General features: G+C 39.9%; 1 protein-coding gene across 2 annotated transcripts in view; it reads right to left on the bottom strand.

Annotated features, from left to right (window-relative positions):
- The window catches only part of FAM117B (family with sequence similarity 117 member B), an 89,611-nt gene extending 65,198 nt beyond the window's left edge, over nt 1–24,413 (bottom strand). For both annotated transcript variants that reach the window (XM_059928496.1, XM_059928495.1), the window contains exon 1: nt 23,714–24,413. In XM_059928496.1, the coding sequence (XP_059784479.1) occupies nt 23,714–24,311 (598 nt within the window). In that variant the 5' untranslated portion in view covers nt 24,312–24,413. The remainder of the gene's footprint in view (nt 1–23,713) is intronic.
- Between the last annotated feature and the right edge of the window lie 849 nt (nt 24,414–25,262).

Genomic DNA, 25,262 nt, shown 5'->3' with positions numbered 1-25,262 from the left:
AGCAAAGATCAATAAAACTAAAAGTTGGTTCTTTGAGAAGATAAACAAAATTGATAAGCCATTAGCCAGACTCATCAAGAAAAAGAGGGAGAGGACTCAAATCAATAAAATCAGAAATGAAAAAGGAGAAGTTACAACAGACACTGCAGAAATACAAAGCATCCTAAGAGACTACTACAAGCAACTTTATGCCAATAAAATGGACAACCTGGAAGAAATGGACAAATTCTTAGAAAGGTATAACCTTCCAAGACTGAACCAGGAAGAAATAGAAAATATGAACAGACCAATCACAAGTAATGAAATTGAAACTGTGATTAAAAATCTTCCAACAAACAAAAGTCCAGGACCAGATGGCTTCACAGGTGAATTCTATCAAACATTTAGAGAAGAGCTAACACCCATCCTTCTCAAACTCTTCCAAAAAATTGCAGAGGAAGGAACACTCCCAAACTCATTCTATGAGGCCACCATCACCCTGATACCAAAACCAGACAAAGACACTACAAAAAAAGAAAATTACAGACCAATATCACTGATGAATATAGATGCAAAAATCCTCAACAAAATACTAGCAAACAGAATCCAACAACACATTAAAAGGATCATACACCACGATCAAGTGAGATTTATCCCAGGGATGCAAGGATTCTTCAATATACGCAAATCAATCAATGTGATACACCATATTAACAAATTGAAGAATAAAAACCATATGATCATCTCAATAGATGCAGAAAAAGCTTTTGACAAAATTCAACACCCATTTCTGATAAAAACTCTCCAGAAAGTGGGCATAGAGGGAACCTACCTCAACATAATAAAGGCCATATATGACAAACCCACAGCAAACATCATTCTCAATGGTGAAAAACTGAAAGCATTTCCTCTAAGATCAGGAACGAGACAAGGATGTCCACTCTCACCACTATTATTCAACATAGTTTTGGAAGTCCTAGCCACGGCAATCAGAGAAGAAAAAGAAATAAAAGGAATACAAATTGGAAAAGAAGAAGTAAAACTGTCACTGTTTGCGGATGACATGATACTATACATAGAGAATCCTAAAACTGCCACCAGAAAACTGCTAGAGCTAATTAATGAATATGGTAAAGTTGCAGGATACAAAATTAATGCACAGAAATCTCTTGCATTCCTATACACTAATGATGAAAAATCTGAAAGAGAAATTATGGAAACACTCCCATTTACCATTGCAACAAAAAGAATAAAATACCTAGGAATAAACCTACCTAGGGAGACAAAAGACCTGTATGCAGAAAACTATAAGACACTGATGAAAGAAATTAAAGATGATACCAACAGATGGAGAGATATACCATGTTCTTGGATTGGAAGAATCAACATTGTGAAAATGAGTATACTACCCAAAGCAATCTACAGATTCAATGCAATCCCTATCAAATTACCAATGGCATTTTTTACGGAGCTAGAACAAATCATCTTAAAATTTGTATGGAGACACAAAAGACCCCGAATAGGCAAAGCAGTCTTGAGGCAAAAAAATGGAGCTGGAGGAATCAGACTCCCTGACTTCAGACTATACTACAAAGCTACAGTAATCAAGACAATATGGTACTGGCACAAAAACAGAAACATAGATCAATGGAACAAGATAGAAAGCCCAGAGATTAACCCACGCACCTATGGTCAACTAATCTATGACAAAGGAGGCAAAGATATACAATGGAGAAAAGACAGTCTCTTCAATAAGTGGTGCTGGGAAAACTGGACAGCTACATGTAAAAGAATGAAATTAGAATACTCCCTAACACCATACACAAAAATAAACTCAAAATGGATTAGAGACCTAAATATAAGACTGGACACTATAAAACTCTTAGAGGAAAACATAGGAAGAACACTCTTTGACATAAATCACAGCAAGATCTTTTTTGATCCACCTCCTAGAGTAATGGAAATAAAAACAAAAATAAACAAATGGGACCTAATGAAACTTCAAAGCTTTTGCACAGCAAAGGAAACCATAAACAAGACGAAAAGACAACCCTCAGAATGGGAGAAAATATTTGCAAATGAATCAACGGACAAAGGATTAATCGCCAAAATATATAAACAGCTCATTCAGCTCAATATCAAAGAAACAAACACCCCAATCCAAAAATGGGCAGAAGACCTAAATAGACATTTCTCCAAAGAAGACATACAGATGGCCACGAAGCACATGAAAAGATGCTCAACATCACTAATTATTAGAGAAATGCAAATCAAAACTACAATGAGGTATCACCTCACTCCTGTTAGAATGGGCATCATCAGAAAATCTACAAACAACAAATGCTGGAGAGGGTGTGGTGAAAAGGGAACCCTCTTGCACTGTTGGTGGGAATGTAAATTGATACAGCCACTATGGAGAACAATATGGAGGTTCCTTAAAAAACTAAAAATAGAATTACCATATGACCCAGCAATCCCACTACTGGGCATATACCCAGAGAAAACCGTAATTCAAAAAGACACATGCACCCGAATGTTCATTGCAGCACTATTTACAATAGCCAGGTCATGGAAGCAACCTATATGCCCATCAACAGACGAATGGATAAAGAAGATGTGGTACATATATACAATGGAATATTACTCAGCCATAAAAAGGAACGAAATTGAGTCATTTGTTGAGACGTGGATGGATCTAGAGACTGTCATACAGAGTGAAGTAAGTCAGAAAGAGAAAAACAAATATCGTATATTAATGCATGTATGCGGAACCTAGAAAAATGGTACAGATGAGCCAGTTTGCAGGGCAGAAGTTGAGACACAGATGTAGAGAATGGACATATGGACACCAAGGGGGGAAAACTGCGGTGGGGTGGGGATGGTGGTGTGCTGAATTGGACGATTGGGATTGACATGTATACACTGATGTGTGTGGAACTGATGCCTGATAAGAACCTGCAGTATAAAAAAACAAACAACTAATACTAAACTTTCATTGGGTTGTTTGTATGGAAACATGTTGGTATGAATGTTTCAGACATTACATGAAATTTCTAAAAAAAAAAAAAAAAAAAAAAAAAAAGAGTAGACCCCGCACAACTAGAGAAAGCTCGCAAGCAGCAGCGAAGACCCAACGCACCCAAAAATAAATAAATAAATAAATAAATAAATTTTAAAAATAAAAATAAAAAAAAAAATAAAATAGATAACTAATGAGAACCTGCTGTATAGCACAGGAAACTCTACTCAATACTCTGTGACGGCCTATATGGGAACAGAATCCAAACAAAAAAAAAAGTGCATATATGTATGTGTATAACTGACTCACTTTGCTGTACACCTGAAACTAACACAACACTGTAAATCAACTATACTCCATAAAAAATTTTTTTAAAAAAGAATTTAAGTTTCATATTTCAAAAGGTACTTGGAATTTTAATACCAATCAGTATATACATGTTTTATTTGTTAACATCCACACCATTAGCTTCAATTCTCTATCCTTTGCTTAAGACATTACTTTAGAACTGCCTGCCATATATGTCTAAAGAGGTGAGCTACAAAGCAATTCTAAACCTATCATTTCTATTACCTTCTCTATTCATCCTTTTGTGTTTTGCCTACCTTCTATGGCATTCACTCAATAAACATTTATTGAATATCTATTACAGAGAAAGGTCCCTGCTATTGGAAAACTTATATTCTAATAGGGAAAGTGAGACCATAAAACCAACATATGTTAGGTGCTAATAATAGGGAAAAAGTAGGGCAAAGGAGCCGGGGAGCGAGCTGTATGAGGTTGCCACTTTATACAGAAGTTACGGAAGGCCTTTCTGGCCGGGTGACATTTGGCTAGGGACCTTGAACAGACACAGGAGACAGGAAAGAGTATCTGTGGAGTGACCCAGCTGGAGAAAAGAGCAACTTCTGAAAAAGCCCTGAGGTAGAAGCCCTATTGGCCTCCCAAAATCACTTAACCTTTTCCTCTCCTGTAAACTCTCTCAAACAAAAACTTTAAGATTCACCAGGACAATACCTTTCTCATCACCCCTTCCTTTCCATACCCATTTCTACTGTTCTAATTTCAGGTTTCATCACTTCTTGCTTTGACAACTGCATCAATCTAGTCTGCCTTCAGCTTCTCCCTCCCACCATCCCATCCTACACTCTGCTACCATTTGTTCATGTAGAATAAATTAGCCACTGGAACAACCCTTTTGAAAACTTATATACCAAGTGGTGCCAAAACTTTAGTTAAAGAGGAAATTAAGAAATTCTGCTGCAATTCTTTGCTGGATACCAAATTAATGTTAAGGTAAGAATCTTCAATTTTGTGAATAACTAAATAACTGCTCTTTATTTTTACTGTTTGTGATGTATCCATCAATAAAGGAAACAGTAGTTAATTGCATATGCTCAATATACAATTAAGGAAGAAAAAATGTGATTTATGGGTCTCAGAGACCACCATTAAAATAAATGAAATCTCGGGCTTCCCTGGTGGCGCAGTGGTTGAGAATCTGCCTGCTAATGCAGGGGACACCGGTTCGAGCCCTGGTCTGGGAAGATCCCACATGCCGCGGAGCGGCTGGGCCCGTGAGCCACAACTACTGAGCCTGCGCGTCTTGAGCCTGTGCCCCGCAACGGGAGGGGCCGCGATAGTGAAAGGCCCGCGCACCGCGATGAAAAGCGGTCCCCGCACCGCGATGAAGAGTGGCCCCCACTTGCCACAACTAGAGAAAGCCCTCGCACGAACCTAAGACCCAACACAGCCAAAAATAAAATAAATAAATAAAGTAGCTATAAAAATAAATAAATAAATAAATAAATAAATAAATGAAATGTTGACAGCTGAGTGAAAATTCTTCATTGCCAAATGGGTCAGAGACAGTGCCTCCCTTCTAGTTAAGCTGCAGCCATGTAACTGGTTCTGGCCATGCACTATGATCGAAGTGACATGTTCAAAGCTGACAATAAGAAGCTTTCTCCTATCCACATAGTGGACAGAAAGTACTCTGGGACAGTGGAATTTCAGCTTGGGTCTCTGAGTCATTGTTTGGAGGAAAGCTCTGCCAGAAAGCCACCAAAGCTACACTGGCCATGATAAACCTTTGTTAAATCACTAAAATTTCTGGGCTGTATTTCAGCAGACACTGTTAACGATCATAATGTAGAGCAAATGAACTGAACTGGGGTGGGAGGTAAGTGTAGGTACTTATGTTGTTCTAGCCCTACATGGGAATTTTGGTGAAAAATCAAAGGAAAAACTCACCTATTTTGAAGATATACAATATCTCTCACCATTTATAGCTGAATCTATCAATGCACTACCTATATCCATTCACAGCCACTATGGAGAGCACTTGCAGTTTCTATGGACAGCTCTCTGGACAGTTCTCAAGCATCTGTTCCTCTCTGCCTAAGAGCTTTCTCTAACTGAAGGAGCACACTCAACTAGGCAGCAGGCCAAGCAGGAAGTGGCTAGAAGTTAACATCCCTAAAACCTTCAACCACTGAGGGACAAGAGGTGGTGGATAAATACCCCAGCTTCCTTATCCCCTCGATGAGACAATCCTGAGGTATGTTCTACATGATCTATCAGAAGTGCTTAGCAGGACTGAGTTCCAGTTGCCCGTTGTGGTATTCTCCTTATTAATGCATTCTTATTGGCTCTTGTCCCTTCCCTGTCTCTTCACTACTTCCTCAACATCCCTTCCTAGAATCAACCAAACAAGTCCTTGTTGCTGGATCTTCTTATGGAGAAACCCAAACTAAAACACCATGCAACATTAACTTTCAAAACTATGTCTTTATAATCTAGAAGACTACAACTTTCCTATCAATATGGCAAATTATGTGGGAAGCAATACATTAAATTATTAAATTATTTGTCTGGCTCTTCACATATCAAACTGAAGATCACAATTACCTTAGATTTAGAAACGAGGAGAAAGACCAACATTTTTAAGTTTTCACAATTAGTAAAGCTTTGGCATATGTGGTAAGTTTACTTGAAGCATTGAATACAAGAAATCAAACTTCAAAATGCAAACACCAAGGAAGAGCTACTATCTTTGCCTGTCTTTATACATCCCTTCCCTTCTTTTGGTAACAGACTGGTTCCTGAATACTGTGTGTAAATGACCCAGGCTTAGTTAATAACAATATCTCATCCTTCTGGGTGCAGTAACTGATTCTAGAATGGGCACACAACCTAACACAGTCCTTCCCTGGAATTTTTCCAGCTGGAGTTGGTGGGGGAAAAGCCCTCTTGCCTCATGGATCTTGCAGATGAAAATAAAGTCTGTAATGGTCTCCGGCCTTGTTACCTGCTATGTAGAACAAGTCCCTGACTAGAAAGAATGCTCCTTGAGGACACAGACTTAAGTTTGTCTTATTTCATCACTTGTTTCTCCAGCAACTAAAATCATGTCTAGCACGTAATAGGTATTCAATAAACGCCTACTGATTTGAGACAGAAGGACAGAATGAAGCTAACACATAGACACAAATGAAAAATTAAAGGATTTTGAGAATCTATCCTGAAAGCATTTCATCCTTGGACAGACCTATCCAAGCTCTTGGTTATTCAGAATTTCACCAATTCAAATGTCATTCTACTTAATTTAAGCTGGGTTGCCATTTACAACCCAAGAGTCTAGAAAAACCCTACCTCAAGCAAACAAAGGAAAAATCCAAAAACCAGATAAATCAAATCGGTGCTTTAATAATTCTTCATTTTTGACCCAATAAAACACTCAAAAATAAGGATTTCAAAGAAAAAAAGCAATACTCAACTGGTATTTTTTCTGAAGGATGATTTAAGGAAATACTTTCACAATGACATGTCTGAAAATTCCATTTCAAACAATGTGAGGAACATTTCTTTAGTTACGTTCCCTCTTGGCCAAAATATCTCCGAGGATAGTTTTTATAATTTAAGCTTGACTCAGTTAACAAAATAATTTTGAAAAAACAATCTGGAGGGGACTTCCCTGGTGGCGCAGTGGTTAAGAATCCACCTGCCAATGCAGGGGACACAGGTTCGAGCCCTGGTCCGGGAAGATCCCACATGCTGTGGAGCAACTAAGTCTATGCGCCACAACTACTGAGCCTGAGCTCTAGAGTCCGCGAGCCACAACTATCGAGCCCACGTGCCCTAGAGCTCGTGCGCTGCAACTACTGAGCCCACATGCCACAAGTACTGAAGCCTGCACACCTAGAGTGTGCTCTGTGCTCTGCAACAAGAGAAGCCACTGTAATGAGAAGCCCACACTCAGCAACAAAGAGTAGCAACAAGAGAAGGCACTTCATCAAAGAGCAGCCCCTGCTCACCACAACTAGAGAAAGCCCGTGTGCTGCAATGAGGACCCAACGTGGCCAAAATTAAATTAAAAAAAAAAAAGATGTTCCTCTTGGGGTGATCAAAATGTCCTGCAATTATATAATGGTTATGGCTGCATAACTTTCTATATGCTAAAAAAAAACAAAAACAAAAACAACAGTCTGGAGAATTTCAGGGGGAAATGTCTTCTAGTTTACTGCCCGTAAAAAATAAGCAAACTTTATCCTCTCTTGATAAGTTATTTTACAAAGCTCATATTTTTTATTGTACTTCTGGCAATAAAATCAGGTTTCCATAAATAAAAAAAACTCAGATTCCATACTATGTGGGATTGGCAAGCCTACTGGCAAGTAAGCAGACCCATGTACACTGATATTACATGATTGATATAGAAAACTATGTGTTTTTTAGGAATTAAAATTTTTTTCTCCTAGAATCACCACTGCTCTATTTTTTAAACTATGTTTGCTTTGAAATTTCTAACAACATCACAGCATAATATTTGTGTTTACCAAATCAAGATGTGAGTTTAAAAGGCTGAAAAATATTTCTACTTAAAATGCCCTTTTTTCCAACCTGTTCTAACCAATTTTCCCAGATCACTCCATCCACTGATTTATCAGTGCATTTATTCTCTATCCTTCCCTTAAGACTAAAGGCAATCCTATACTAGGCAGTCTTAAAGGCTCTACTAGATACTCCTCCAACTAGAAGCAAGAAGGGAGGAACATCTAGTATATATTGTGCTTTATTTTTGTGTTCTTTCAAGCCATCCAGCTTTGTATAATACCTATTCATAATAGGTACTCAGTGTTGGCCAAATATGTAAGTAATATTACATAATACTGTGACAAGACTTAAAAAACAGGCCTCAAAACCAAATATCCATTAGTTGAAATCCCACACTTAGTAACTCTTTAAAACACTACATTACTTAACTTCCTGGGCCTGAGTATCCTCATTTATGAAATGGGAACAAATACAGCCTAATTTTGAGGCATGCATCCAATGCATGGTGCATGAATTCAAGTATTACTTCCTTTCCTTTCTCTTTGCTGATACAGAAAAATAATGAAAATCAGATCCAAAATTCACTGCTCTATACTACACATTATAACATTCTTTTAAATAAATCCTTATGTCAGAAGAGAATTACTATTACTAATCTCTCTTTAGAAAGATAAAACAGATTTTTTTAAAAAATTGTGCTTCCTAAATGTTTACATTCTAGATAAACCAAAGTTTATGCGTGTAGGGTAGTTCTGCCCACTGATGTGACAGGTGCATCTCAAGAAAAGTTTTAGAACCTAGTTGTTTTGACCAGGCATATGTATGCTGCTTTGATAGTGATTTTACTTCTAACATTACTACTATCCTCCTTACTGTTATTCTATTACCTTATCCACTATCCTGTGGTTGAGCCATGCTAGATGTCCACTTCACTACATATCCGTTATCTCCTCACCAGCCACTATTCCAAACACTAATCAAAGTGGACTTTGGAACAAAGAAAATTACCTAAGTCAAAAGAAAATACATAATGATGAAAGGGTCAATTCCGAAAAGACATAATTCTTAAATGGTCCCGCACATTAAAAACAAAAACAGGGACTTCCCTGGTGGTGCAGTGGTTAAGAATCTGCCTGCCAATGCAGGGGACACAGGTTCGAGCCCTGGTCCAGGAAGATCCCACATGCCACGGAGCAAATAAGTCCATGCGCCACAACTACTGAGCCTGAGCTCTAGAGCCTGCGAGCCACGACTACTGAAGCCCAAGTGCCTAGAGCCTGTGCTCCTCAACAAGAGAAGGCACTGCAACGAAGAGTAGCCCCCCGCTCACAGCGACCAGAGAAAGCCCGTGCACAGCAACGAAGACCCAAAGCAGCCAAAAAAAAAAAGATAAATAAATAAATTTATAAAGAACAAACAAAAACTTCAAAATACACAAAGCAAAAGCTAACAGGAATGAAAGAATAACCCACTCTTATATTTGGAGAATTCAACACTCCTCTCTCAGTAATTGATAAAACAGATAGAGAATCAGCAAGAATATAGAAGACCTAAAAACCACTATCAATCAAATTTATCTAACTGACATTTATGGAACTCTCCACCCAACAACAGCAGAATACACAAGGGCACATGAAACATTTGTCAGGGTAGCCCATATCCAGGGATTAACCTTAACAAATTTAAAAGACATGAACTCACAGAAAGTATGTTCTCTGACATATCAAACTAAAAATCAATAAAAGAAAGCTATCTGGAAACACTCAAATACTTAGAAATTGAACAAAATCCTTCTAAATAACCACAAGTCAAAGAAGACGACTCCGGGAAACTAGAAAATATCTTGAATGAATTAAAATGAAAATAAAACACATTAAATTTTGTGGGATGAAGCTAAACAACTGCTTAGAGAAAAATATACAGCATTAAATGCTTCTATTAGAAAAGGTCAAATCAATAATTTAAACTTCTGTCCGAGAAACTAGACAAAGAGCAAACTAAACTCAAAGCAAGTGGAACAAAGAAAATAATAGACAGGAACAGCAATCAATGAAACAAAAATACAACAATGTAAATTAAACCAAAAGCTGATTCTGGGATAAGATGTATAAAAATCATAAACCTCTAGTCAGACTAAGGAAAATAGTGAAGACACACATTTCCAATATCAGGAATACAAATCCCCAAATATTCTTCAACTGGTGAATGAATAAACAAACTGGAGTACCGCTATATTATGGAATACTACTCAGAAATAAAAGTAGTGAACTACTGATACATGCAATAACATGAATGAATCTCAAATGCATTATGCTAAGCAACTGGAGCCAGACTAAAGAGGCTAAGTCCTGTACATCTCACTTACATGATATTCTGAAAAAGTAAAACTTACAGGAACCAAAAACAAATCAGTGGTGGCTATGGCCTAGCAAACCCTGAGGGGAATGACTTTAAAAAGCATGAGAAAACTTTATGGGTGATAGAAATGTTCTATACCTTGATGGTGGTTGTGATTATACAACTGTGTTCTTTGTCAAAATTCATACAACAGTATATCGTAAGCATGTCTATATATGTATAACTGAGTCACTTTGCTGTACAGCAGAGACTGACACAGCACTGTAAATCAACTATACTTCAATTAAATATAAAACAAAAATTAAAAAAAAAACAGTATATTGAAAAGGATGAATTTTAGTGTATGTAAATTATACCTGAATAAACCTGACACCCCACACACCTGCCCAAATGAGGCAAACCTTTTAACAACAGTAAGAGCTAAAAATGTTAATTACATCCTCAGTAAGTAAAATGGTGAGTCAACAGATACAAACAGAATTAACATACGTCACATAAACAGTGAACAAGCATTTAAAAAGAATACTCAGGAATAACCTGGCAGTCCAGTGGTTAAGACTAGGTGCTTTCACTGCCGTGGCCCAGGTTCAACCCTGGTCAGCGAACTAAGATCCCACAAGCCACACAGCGTGGCCAAAAAAATAAAATAAAATAAATAAAAAGAATATTCAACCCTGTTATTAATAACAGCTATTATTTCTTATTAAATAGTATTTCATGGCTACTATATGAGGTAATTAAATATATTATCTTAAATACTCTCTACAACCCCAGGAAATATGTAAGGAAATACAAATAAAAACAATGATGTACTCTGTCATACACACTGAATTGATAAAACTAAAGAAAAGGTATGAAGTCTAATTGTGACAAGCCTTCACAGCCATCCATTCATTCATTTGAACAATGTTTTTTTTTGGGTCTCATTTAAATCTTGCATTTTACCCCAACTGAGGGGAGACAGTGACAGATTTAATTACAAGGGAGGTACTGGGTAGGCCATACATATGGGGGGCGGGGAAGTTTAATTGGTATGGAGATTGTCCACAGGTGTGGGTCCTAATTCTTCCTTATAGAATGAAGACATCTCTGAAGTCGGATAAAAGCATTCCTGTGACACTAAATCTATTTCCAGGAGTAGACTTTCCAGGAATTCCTAGGGATAGCATTAATGGCAACTGCTTTCTAGAGAAGTGAAGAATGTCTATCCTACAAGTCACCTAGCAATTCCTGACTGCACACAAAGCACTCAGAATCACGACAAGAGTCCCACAGGGCCATATCAGGCTTTTGCACTCAAGTACTACTCTTCTTAATAATACTATATATTTTCTTATTTTTATTATTAACCCTTGACTATTACAAAAATCCATATTGTCTCTCTAATTCTGAAGTCCATAAGGTCAGGACGTCTTCTCAATGCCTTTTGAGTTGCTCTGCACAGAGTGAGTGTGGGTTCTAAAATAATGTAAACAGACATCACTTATCCTTACCTTTAAAAATATCAATATACATGCACAATGGAAAAACATAATTAATGCAAAATGGTTTTCCAGAAAATACCAGATAGATCTCAGTAAATCCCAGTAGAACAGCAAGTAAAATAACAATTACAAAATTTTTTTTTTAAGATTTTTTTGATGTGGACCATTTTTAAAGTTTTTATTGAATTTCTTACAATATTGCTTCTGTTTTGTTTTGGTTTTCTGGCCTCAAGGCATGTGGGATCTTAGCTCCCTGACCAGGGATCGAACCTGCGCCCCCTGCATTGGAAGGCGAAGTCTTAACCACTGGACTGCCAGGGAAGTCCCCAACAATCACAAAATTTTAAGTATAGTAAGTTGGAAGGGTATATACAGGGAGGAAAAAAAAAAGACTTTTATCTTCCAAGTTTTCCATATTATTATTATTTGTTACTTTTGAACTGTTAAAAATTTTAGTGCATTATGCCCCAAGAGTCCATGGCCTACTATGTATGCATATGGAATATAACAGCATTTATGAAACCAGTTAATAACAACATTATTAACTCAACCACCCAGGTAGGTTCAGAATCTCAGCCATAATTATGCTCTCTCATCTTCCTCACCCCTCAAATCTAATCAGTTAACAAGTCCTATCAATTCTTTGCTTCTCAAATAATCCTTTTTTCATTCACACTACAACCACCCTATTTCACACAAAGAAATTAAGTGTGGTGAAAATGAGAATAAAGATAAAAGATGTTTTTTCTTATTCTTAATTGCTTTAAAAGATAATTAACCATCTAAAGTAAAAAGAGTAACAATGCACTGTGGAATTTATAACAGAAAAGCAAAATACTGGACAACAGCACAAAAGATGGGAGGCGGGAAATGGAAGTACATTAATATAAGGTTCTAACGTGAACTATTAGATAACACAGATACAGAACATTTCCATCACTGTAGGAAGTTCTTTTGGAAAGCGCTGCTGTAGCACAACCACCAAGAGTATAATGAAAAAAGGTGTAACTGATAACTAATAGTAGAGGTAAAATGAAATATAAAAAATAATCCAACAGAAGACAGGAAAAAAGAAACAGGATCTTGGAATTAAAGTCTGAACTGATATCAACTCCTGAAATATATTTTACAATAGAAAGAAAAATGTACATCTTTGACCAAGAAATTCATTTCTAAGAATTTATCCTACAGATAAGCTCATTTATAAGTGCACAAAGAAGTATAAATAAGAATGTTCAACACAGGACCATTTAACAGCAAAAGACTAGAAATGATGTAAATAACAAGATAGAAGCCTGATGAAATAACATATGATCCATAATATACCTATATGTAAAGTCACATGTGCATACATTTGTATGCACATAGAATAAACGTGGAATAATACAAAAGAAACAGCTAACTGGATTTCTCTGAGAAGAACGAATTTAAGGCAAGTACAGGGAGAGTGCTTATTGTATTTTCTTTTACCACTTATAATTTTTATCATGTGCATATATTACCTTCATAGAAAGAAAGAAAGAAAGAAAGAGATAAAGGAAGAAAGAAAAGGAAAGAAAGAAAGAAAGGAGGAAGGGAGGAAGGAAGGAAAAAGAAAGAAAGAAAGAAAGGAAGAAAGAAAGGAAGGAAGAAAGAGAGGGAGAGAGGGAGGGAGGGCAGGAAGAAAGGGAGGCAGGGGAAGGGGAGGAAAAGAGGGGAAGGAAGGAAAGAGGAATACATGCTGGTAGGTAAACTGTAAAACATACAATTCCAGAATCAGCTCCTTGGGGGCAAGGACTCCCCCCAAAATTTAAATTTACTTCCGAAAGAATTTTACACTAGCTCATAAAGAAGCATAGGTCAATTAAAAATGCTATATATATTTTTATTTCCGAATAAACTATAGATAATTTCACCTTGACTGCATGTTAGCTTTATAAGAAACAGTAGCAAAGACTTCCTATTAAAATAATACTGGGTCTTCCCTGGTAGCACAGTGGTTAAGAATCCGCCTGCCAATGCAGGGGACATGGGTTCGAGCCCTGGTCCGGGAAGATCCCACATGCTGTGGAGCAACTAAGCCCGTGCACCACAGCTCTGAGCCTGTGCTCTAGAGGCCGCGAGCCACAACTACTGAAGCCCGCGCGCCTAGAGCCCATGCTCCGCAACGAGAAGCCACCGCAATGAGAAGCCTGCGCACCGCAATGAAGAGTAGCCCCCACTCACTGCAACTAGAGAAAGCCCGTGCACAGCAAAGAAGACCCAACACAGCCAAAAATAATAAAATAAATTTAAAATAATACTGAAGGAATAAAAACGTGTAACTCACAAGGACAACAGACAGGAAAGGAGGCAACAGCAGAAAAGAGGTTTCAACGAAGTTTTGAAAGCAGATGTCTAAGTGGTACCAGTCTAAATGCAGTCCGATTATAAACTCAAATTAAGATTTCCTGATCTGCCCTGATACAAGTTCCAGATTTCTGTGGAAAGAAAAGTATCCTATCATTCACAGGAAAGCAATGAATAACTTGCTGCATTTTCAACTTCTTATATGAATAAACAAACTTTTTGTTTAACAAGCATCAAGAGCTAGGAAAGAAAGGTTTCATTTCATTTGAAAACGAAATGTGGGTGTGCTCATTTCAAGTTCAACTCAGAACTGACTATATGTACAGAAAACACAAACACACAACCCAAGAACACGTTTTACCTTAAAGAGATAAATTTCTTAAATATCAATTTTTATGTACAGAGTACAAATGAGGTCAAGAAATCAACATATGTGCACAATAATTCTGCTAAACCTATATTTGAGACACGGCAAGTTACTCAAGGAAATTTTTCAAACTCTTAAACAATGGCTTATCGCTTTAGTAGCTTTACTGTACAACCTTGCCAATAAATTTTCACACTGTAAAAAAATAACTTTACTAACTTTATTTAAATTAAATCTACTGAGCCTACCTTTAGAAAAGTTAAATCCCATTTGGCTTAAGCCAATTATTTAACCACAACGTACTGTGGTTGCCTTATGAGTTATAAAAGAAAATCTATGAACAGGAATTAATTTCAAGAAAGGTAAGCTAAGCTTAACTATGTTTCTGTCCAAGAAGGGTAGAGGTGAAAACTATACAAAATGAATAAGCGTATAAATTGGCCAAATAAAAAGATCCACAGAGAAATCAGTCTGTACTCAGAATAGCACTATTATTTTAACATTATATCTCAACTTACTGATCACTAATGCAGGGGTTCCCTGAGAAATGGAAATTATTCCAAGGGTTTCTCCAGAGCAAAAAGATTGGGAGAAACTGCATGAGAGACTAACTAGACAGGCTCTGTATTTAAGGACACAAGACATATCCTCAGGCCTGATATTGTAGGACTCTACCCAGGGAAAACTGGCCCAAGAGAAGGGAAAAAAACTACATTTGAGAGACCTAGCATCATTGTTCTACTTTAAGATCCTCCAGTCTACCAGCCTGACCCAGACAGACTGAAAACCTAATCAGCAATTTTGTGTCTTATTTAAATATTAACAGAAAACTAAGGAAAGGTTCCAACATGAAAGACAAAGCTCAAGACAAAAAGGGCTCTGAGGACAATGCAGAAGGCAAAAGAAAAGTTTGAGGGTATTTATACCTTTTATAAATATTTTGAGAAGACACTGACAAGACAAGGAATAATTTAGAAGATACTGAGAAGAAAAAGCAAGGTTAAGTTCTCTTGAAAAATGAAAATATTACAGCTAAAATTTAAAAATCAATTAAAATGAGAAAATAAATCTGCTAGAAAGAACAAAAAGATACAGAGATGGAAACTAGGACAGAAATAAGAAAACTGTAGGTGAATCCAAGAGGTTCTATATAGCAGTGGTTCCAAAAATATAAAACAAAGATAACAGAAAGGAGAAATGATAGAAGAAAATTTCCCAGAAACAAAGAGTCTCGAGATTGAAAAATTCCACAGAGTAACTAGCACTCTGAATGGGGAAAAAACAAAAACAGAAAAAAAACACCCTACACCAAGGCAATCATTTCAGAATGGTGGTAATACTTCCATAAAACAAACAACGTACACACACAAACACACACACACACACACACACACACATATTACACACAAAGGACTAAGAATCAGAATGGCATCAGACTTCTCAAAGCAATTCTACAACCGAAAAGATGAAGTCCTTTCAACCTTCAGTAGAAAAATTATTTTCAACCTAGAATTCTATACCCAGTTAAACCATTAAGTGCAAAGACAGATATGTACAGATGTTCAAGGTCTTAAAAAACTTTGGAGGTTATGCTCCAGTAAAACAAGTTCCAGAGATCAGGGTGTCCAAAACAGGAGAGGTGAAGGAGTTCCCAGAGAAGTTCCAAGGCAATAGCTATGCTACAGACCTAGAAATCAATGTGAGCCAGTTTGGAATAGCAGGATAGAAGATTCCAGAAAGGCTATCTTCAAGGAAAAAAGTAAAACTGACAAAATACCTGATGCGTTTCAAATACTTAAAAGAAAGTTTGTTATCAAAAGTTTGGGGATGAATTAGTCGTAGGTACATAGAAAATGAAGCAAACAAAAGCTTTTTCAATTTCAAGGAGCTTAAGTTATAAAGAAAGGAAATATAATTGTAGCATACCACAAGGTTCTGCTGTAAACAGTATTTACATAGTCAAAATAATTTAAACATTAATAATAACTTAACCAAGAGTGCTGTAACTACAATGCAAGGATTGGAAAGGACGGCAATAAGGGATCTAAGTTTACATTTTTCCAAAGTAGGAAGTCATTATATAATACATAAAACTGAAAAAAGAAATCCTGAAGCAGGGGCTTCCCTGATGGTGCAGTGGTTAAGAATCCACCTGCCAATGCAGGGGACACAGGTTCAAGCCCTGGTCTGGGAAGATTCCACATGCCGCGGAGCAACTCAGCCTGTGTGCCACAACTACTGAGCCTGTGCTCTAGAGCCCGCGAGCCACAACTACTGAAGCCCACATGCCTAGAGCCCGTGCTCCGCAACAAGAGAAGCCACCGCAATGAGAAGCCCGCACACCGCAACAAAGAGTAGCCCCCGCTCGCCGCAACTAGAGAAAGTCCGCACACAGCAACAAAGACCCAACGCAGCCAAAAATTAATTAATTAATTAATTTTTAAAAAGGAAATCCTGAATCAGTATCAGTATGTTATTTAGAAATATGTAGGTAAACACCAGAGGAAACCACTAAGAGGTGAAAGTGGCTGTCTCTAGGGGGCAAGAAGTGGGAGTGGAGAGAGATGTGGCAGGGAAACACTTTATTTGATTATACATTTAGTGCCATGTGACATTTTAAATTATATACATGTACTTTGATAAAAACAGAATTTAAATTTTAAAATACAGTATTTGACAAACATGCTATTTCTTCAAGTAGTTTAGAGATGGAAGTAGCTTACTTTCTCAATTCCCCTCTTGTCTATTGCTGAGTTATCTTAACCCACCCTTACCTCCTCTCCATCCTCAGAGAAAGACGTGTCCTTAGTCGTTTCTGAGATTTCCTGACTACACCATGTGCTGGACTCCACTGCCTCTCACATTTTCCATAACCTTGCTCCATCTATTATTTCCGTCTCTTGAACCTGCAATCGTTCATTCTCCTGTGAATCCTTTCCCCAAACCTATAAAACATGCTGAAGTTTTCCCCATCCTATAAACAAATGAACTTAGTTCAATTCTTCGTCCTGTTTTGTCACATTCCTTCCTTACAGTGACATATGGGTAATTTATACACCATAAGAGTAATTGAGGGACCTCCCTGGCGGTCCAGTGGTTAAGATTTTGCCTTCTAATGCAGGGGGTGTGGGTTCAATCCCTGGTCGTGGAGCTAAGATCCCACATGCCTCGTGCCAAAAAACCAAAGCATAAAACAGAAGCAGTATTGTAACAAATTCAATAAAGACTTTAAAAATGATCCACATCAAAAAAAAAATTCTTAAAAAAAAAAAGAGTAATTTATAATCATTACCTCTACTTCCTCACCCACCACTTTAATCTGATTTGTGCCCCCAACATGCTACTCAAAGGTCAGCAATGGGACCGAAATGCCAAATTCAAAAGTCTATTCTCCAGGCTCAGCATACTTGTTATCTTCAGAGAATCTGAAAATCTTTACTATCTCCTCCTTGAAATCCAAATCTTTCTTTTGGCTTTCTCAACACTATTCTACCACCACATTCTCAGGCTTATTCATGGACTTTTCTTTCTACCCTTAAAATTCTGTTTTCTCCCAGAGTTGTATCCTCAGCATTCTCCTATCATCTTATCCATCCTAGTGATTAGTCATTTCAAGTATCGCCCACGTGCAAATGCTTAGCATAAAGTATGGGTTAAACGAATGTTTACTGAGCCGAAATAAATGAGCGCCAATTTTCTGCCTCCAATCTGTATCCCCAAGTTCTAAAACTATACTTGCCACAATTTAGAAAATTATCTGGATGTCCTGAGAGCACAAACTAAGTATGTCCAGAAATGGACTCATTTTTCTCTTCCCAAACCAGCATTCCTCACTGTGTCGCTTATCTCAATTAAGATAAGCAACTATTATCCTCAACTCCTCCTTTCTCAATCTCTACATCCAACAGGTTACTGTACTGAATCCAAGTCTCCTCAGTCTCTTCTATCCTTGCCATTCCCACTGCAATTAGCACTTAAATTCATGTGCTCGATGCCTTTGTGAGTTACTATCCTACAGTCTTCTCCATGTCAAATTCATAGCCTATTCATTCTAAATATTTATCAACACTACGCATTCCAAGAATGTAAATACCACTAATATAACAAATTAACTTTTAATGTCTCAACCCTTGGATGATGAGGATGATAAAAATGATGTGAAAATAGCTAATATCAAGAGATTCCTTCCTACACCCACAAAGAGATTACAAAGATATTATCCTTCTAACAATCCTCTATTGTAAAATATTAATAGTTGACCCTTAACAACAAGGGGTTAAGGCCACCGACTCTCTGCATAGTAGAAAATCCGCATATAACTTTAAATTCAGCCATCTGGTCCCACAGTTCCACATGTACAGATTCAACCAACTTCAGGTCATATATATCGTAGTACTATTTATTTTTTAAAAATCCACATCTAAGTGGACCAGGGCAATTCAAACCTGCTTTGTTCAAGGGTCAGCTGTACTATTAGTCAGCGTCCCCATTTTACAGGTGAAGTGAATTTGCCTAAAGTTAAATAGCTACTACTAAGTAAGCAGTAATGCCAAGATTTAAACTCTGACAGTCTGGCTCCAGAGGTATTATCCATAGGATACATTCAAATTCATATATTCTACTCAAGGCCATTCTGAAAACTTACCTTTCTACTCTCTTTCTCGACTGCTTGCTTTCTTTTCTCCCCAACATCCTATACTCTACATTTTAAGACACAGGACTGAATATGATATGTATATTTTCACACCTCTATGATCCAGCTGTAAAGTTCTGTTCCTCTCTTTCCAACCCAAAGCAAAAGCCATCTCCTCTGACAGAACTTCTATACCCACTCCCCACAGAATTACTCACTTCTCTCTGAGCCCAAAGTACTCATATTATATACTTATGAACCTATCTTACATGGCTGGTTTGTGAGTCTCTGGAGTTCTCTCTTTTACGTTCTTCAGTCAAAGCTTACAGAATTGAACTTAATTCAATACAAACTCTACTAGCCAAGACGCTGAATTAATAGTAAGGTCCTACTTGCCTCAACTTCAGTGTTTGTAAAATACAAATATTATAAACCAAAAGGATTCCCCTGAATGTGTGAAGTTACCAGCAATCCTTCAAATGTTAGAGAAACACCTAATTCTTAAAGTTGTGTACTTCACAAAGTACTAGAAAGCAGAAGTCTAAGATGCTGCAAATTTGAAGTTCTGTTATACTACTTCCTGATTATTAGTCCAGAGAAATCCATCTCTTGTTGCTGCTCTTGCCACACCCCCACCTCAATAAACAACCAAATTCATACATACAACATAATGCATCCAAAGTAAGGGGGAAATTAGCAAAGACAAAACTTGCTATCTACCTATCAGCCAGCCACACACTGCAAAACTAACTTTTATACATACTGTACTAATGCCCTTTTCTCTAATGAGGAGTTTTCAAACTCTTTCCCTTCAGTGCTTCTAATGACTGTTTTTCAAATTTAGAGTTCAGCAAAATCAAAGGGGTGGTGTGGGGGTACTTTCAAGGTCTGGAGTAGGGTCTGGGAACTTGCATTTTTAACAAAGACCCTGAGTGAATCTGGTACATATAAGGCACAGACCACACTCTGAGAAACAGTTCTGGATGTTCTCTGCAACTTGAAATTTCATACAATCACGAAAACTAAGCCTACACTGGCAATTTATGTTATATCCACTAAAACTAGAAGCAAAACTATTATGATACACAATAGCTAACTTTTATACTGAGGTACTGTGCTGAGTATTTTTCAATTTTCTTTCATTTAATCCTGAGCACCATATGAAGTAAATATCATCATCACCTTACAAATGAGAAAGTAAGGGTTAGAAAGTTAATCACTTCCCCACATCACATGGCTTCTAAGTGGTGGATCACAGTATTAAAACCCAGAATGTCTACCCAAAGCCTATGCTCCTATCCTATTTATGCCACCTATTTGTAATATATCTATTTGACACTGTATAGAGTAAGACAAAGTCAGGTAAAAGGAGGGAAGACATAAAAACCTCGTCTTCTTCACCATTTTATCTACAGTTAACACTGTTGCCTAGTTACCTTTTCTAAGCACATCTCAGTTCCTAACGACAAACCACTTCGCCGTGGAGATGGCAGGCACTGAAGGTGGGAAGTTTAAAATACCTGTCAGGAATGGGTGCTTGGATTACCTTATACTGAATACTCTGCCGTTTACCACCTATGTAATCTTAGGCAGGCTCCCTGTGCTCCGTTACGAAATGGGATGATAATCCTATTTTAATATATAACATACGTAAAGCACCCAGCACATAGAAGATAAAACGTATTGCCCCCCTCCACCTTTTATTCTATTTACTAACATTTCTAAACGCCACTTATTTTCACTGGGCTTGAAACTACTTCCAAAAAGTAATAAATCAAGTGAAGGAAGTTCTCTATTAGCTAATGATTAGCTGCAACTGGGTAGGGAGCTGACTAAAGATCCTGAGATCTTCAAATAGGGGACTTTCAGACTGGACTCCTAACAAAGATTAGGGCATCCAATTCATCCTATAGACACCTAGAAGCTGACAGCCTGATCCAGATGGACCCTGGAATCTGAATCACATGAGGTTAACTTCGTAAGGTAGACCCTTGTCCTCTACCAATAAGGATGTCTACATTTCATTGAGGCTGCAAACTGGCAGTAATCTCCTTCAATCAGAAAGGGAGTCTTGGAGCTTCCCTGGTGGCGCAGTGGTTAAGAATCCGCCTGCCAATACAGGGGACACAGGTTTGAGGCCTGGTCCGGGAAGATCCCACATGCCGCGGAGCAACTCAGCCCGTGCATGACAACTACTGAGCCTGCGCTCTAGAGCCCACTAGCCACAACTACTGAGCCCATGTGCCACAACTACGGAAGCCCGCATGCCTAGAGCCCATGCTCCACAACAAGAGAATCCACTGCAATGAGAGGCCTGTGCACGGCAACAAAGAGTAGCCCCCGCTCACCGCAACTAGAGAAAGCCCGCGTGCAGCAATGAAGACCCAACGTAGCCAAAAATAAATACTTAAAATAAATATTTTTAAAAAGAATGTTTTAAATTTAAAAAAGGGAGTCTCTGCTGTACACCTGAAACTTTGTAAATCAACTATACTTCAGTTAAAAAATAAGAAAAAAATTTTTTTTAATTTTTAAAAGGGAGTCTCATAATTAAAAAGATTCTCCTTTTCTTCCAGATTGAGTCTGAGAAAAACAGCAAATGGTCTAGTTTGTGCTATGAAGACAAAATCAGAAAATATTTGTCCCACTCTGCATGGAAGTTCACTAGAGTGAAACGAAAACACATTCCTGGGAAAGAAGCTATCAGACATTCACTTCAGTATAACTTAGTAACAGGCAGTATCCCTTTTCACACCTAGGTGAGAGTGCTGCACTGGAGAAAAAAAGAGTTTTTATTTTTCTGGGGTTTTTTTGGTGGGGGGAGTGAGAGGGCTAATGAGAAGGGTCAATTTTACAGCATGAATACTCTATGGAATGACAGATCTGAGGGAAAGAAGCTTTGGAAAACATGAAGAGTGGGCACAGGAGGAGCCCGAGATCCCGGCAAATAAAGCCCTCTAGCGATGAGAAGAGAGCACCTTCCTCCACACACTGCTAATACTTAACCCGGCTTTCATCAGGTTGCTCCTTCTTTAAAGGTCAAATAGTTGAGAGGGTAGCCAGATTCTGTTATCAGACTGGGGTCACCACCTCCTTCCTCCATCTTAACTGCCCACTTAAGTAGCTCTCCTTCCCTTCCACCTGCCACACAATGTCAGCTCCAGAAGGTTGAAGGCAAACTGAAGCAATTACGTCCACCAGATACCTCTAAGAGTTGCTTCAAAACCTAAACACATATGTCACTTTGGTATGTTATGTATTTCCCAGGTTCTATCTTACACATCAAGCTACCTCCTTGATAAAATGTAAAAGACATGGTTTTGGAGTACCTAATATCCACTCCACCACTTGTTACTTCACCTCTCCAAAACCTCCTGTGAGAGTTAAAATGAGATCCTGTAGGTAAATCATCCACCATAAGTAGGAGCTCTGTAAGCAATAGCTATTATTTGAGGAAGAGGGGGTTCTTTCAACAAAGTTTAAAAAAAGCATTTTGCACTTTCAGAAGGTTTAAAACAGTACTCTTGTTCTAGTCAGAAAACACTACTGATCATTCTTCAGGGCAATTCTCTCCCCAGAAAATATCCATTGTCTAAAACCTTTGATAAAATAAACAGTAGAAAAGACTCATCCCATTCCCTGCATTTCTGAATGAACCCTTGAAACCACTTCATCTGTTCTATTTGGTTAGGAAGTACTGTACTAAGTTTCCTGAAATATCCAGCCATTCTGCCTAAAGATTCTAACAGAAATTCCCGAGACAGGGAAAGACAAAGGTATACGTTGGCAGTATTAATACGTAAGCTAAAAACCACCCATTTCTCTTTTCAGTGGATTCTAACAGGAAGGCAATCAGATGATAAATGTTTTCTCTTTCCACTTCCACAATATGAAGTTCTCTTTTGAGTTCCTCTTTATGAATGACTCCCAAGGAACCCAAGAGCTCCATTCCGGACTTTCCCCCAAAAAAGCTCCCAAGTCTAGAGAAAAACAATTTTTAGGTCCCTAAAATAATAACAAGGAGACAAATCTTGGATCTTGTTTTTTTTTTTTTTAAAAATAGTTTTCATCCTAAACACAAAATCAGTGTAACAGACATACACCAGAGCCTCATACAAAGCCCATAAACCTCCCAAAGGAATCTTGCTTAACTTACTTCTCACTTCTTGCTACCCACTTAGCGAATCTCAGTAAATGCTAACATGCTCCGAGCCTCATGTCTCTTCAGGGACCCAACCAAACCTGCTATGCTAGTGCACTCAGATCCCCCAAGTCTGAAACTGTTCTGTGTAAGAGAAATACTTAGCAGCAGGTATGTGCTATACTAACATTACCCATGTCACTGAAGTGACAAACCACTCTTAGCCTCACCCCCAAGGGAGGGTAAGCAGTAACCAGCGGGCGGCCAGAAACCCAAGTTTATCATTAACACATCAGGCCAAGCACAAGGTTAGCGGCTGCACCTCCAGGGACTGGCACCAACGCAGGGCGGACTGAGGCATGAATGAGACGGCCGGGGAGGGAGCGGCGCAGGGGGCGCGGGGATGGCCCGGACAAGGCTGGGCCGCACCTCCCGGGCCCCGCCCCGGCCCCGCCCCCCGGCCACTCCGGCTCCGCGGCAGCGCCGCAGTCCCTGCGCGGTAGCGGCGCGCGCCCGGGATCCCTTCCCGCCGTCGCGTTCCCCTCTTCGCGCGGCTCCCAGCACGTACCTGCTTTGCAAAGAGGGGCGCTCGGGCTCCTCCTCTCCGGGGAGCTTCGGCTCTGCTCCGGGGACCTCCTCCGGTGCCGGACGCGAGCTGCGGGTGGGGCCGCGCTCACCTCGCCTGTCCACAGGTGGGTGGGCGACGAGGAAGGCGACGACACGGTGCCCAGCAGCGGCGGCGGGGGCTGCGGCCGTGGGGGGCTCCCGCGGGCCCCGGGCGCGGCGCCGCGCGTGGGGCTGGTGCCTCGCGTGGACGTCGAGGACGCGCCCGTCTGCGTGGCCACCGTGGGGCTGGTGCGCGCGGCCGCACTCCCGCCGCCCCGCGTGGGGCTTGTGCTGCGCGAGGCGGTGCGCGGGGCCCCGCTGCTGCCGCCGCCGCCCGAGGGGCCTGAGGCGCCACCACAGCAGCCGCCGTTGTTGCCGCCGCCGCCGCCGTTGCTCCGCGTGGGGCTGCCATGTTGCTGCTGCTGCTGCTTCAGCTGGAACGGAACCGTCGCCCTCATGGGCTGCAGGCGGCTCCCGGATCCCCCGGCCGTGGCGACCGCACCGCCCCCGAGGGAGCCGGCCGGCGTGGGGGACCCATTGCGCCTCACCCGCTGGGACATGGTCCCCCCCCTCCCCGGTGACTGGGCGAGACGTGGGGTTTTGTTGTTGTTGGGTTGCAGGGGGAGGATTCTCGAGACCGGATGGAAGGCCCCCGCGACCGGGTGACGAAGCCGGAGTCCGGGGTGCGGGGGGCGCCCGGGCCGCGACCGGCAGCAACGAGGTGGTGCAGCCGCCGCCGCCGCTGCCGCCGCTCCTCCTCATCAACAATAGTGTCTCCTCCACTGCCCCCGCCCCCCGCGAGCGCCCATTGGTGCAGCGTCAGCCGCGCTCGAGCCGCTCCACCGCGCCCATTGGCTGCGAGCAGCTCGGGTCCCGGGCCCCCGGGGCCTTAGAGAGCCTGGGTTTGCGAGGAGACCGTCTGCTCTTTAAAGAGAAAGAGACCCGCCCCCCGGGGGGAGGAGGAGCGGAGGAAACAGGCTGAGTGTATGTGTAGGGTGCGCGCGCGCGTGTGAGTGTACACGTGAGTGTACACGCGTACGCGCGCGCCTGGCCACGCGCGTCTTCCCCTTCCCACTGGGGGGAGCCCTGGGGACTCAGATTCTGGAATATTGCCAAAGGGAATGTCCCGAAGCAAAGCGGTCCCCAGGGATGTCTGAGGTCTTTCCCCCCAAACTCACTTCCTTACCTCAATATTGACTGGCACAGTCCGTGTACGTGCGTCTCTTTCTGGCTTTTTTTTCTTGATCTTTGTGTTCTGTCCTAATTCCGTCAACGTTTGGACAGGGCTCAAAGGAAAAGAAATTTAATTAATCTTACTGGCATTTTACACCTTGTCTCTCTCTTTTTTTTAAGCTCTACAAAGAGCCAAATCTCAGAAAGATTAAAATTGCTGGTTTGAATGCTGTTTTAGATTGTATCTATGAAGTCCAGTTACCAAATGCTACTGCTACATCTCCTGTATCTCAAGTAATCAAGAATTTATTTTAATCAGCTACTTCACAGTTCCCTGA

The sequence above is a fragment of the Balaenoptera ricei genome, chromosome 7, assembly GCF_028023285.1.
Source record: "Balaenoptera ricei isolate mBalRic1 chromosome 7, mBalRic1.hap2, whole genome shotgun sequence".
Lineage (NCBI taxonomy): Eukaryota > Metazoa > Chordata > Mammalia > Artiodactyla > Balaenopteridae > Balaenoptera > Balaenoptera ricei.
The sequence above is the reverse complement of the archived record's forward strand: the minus strand, read 5'-3'. Positions and strand labels throughout refer to the sequence as shown.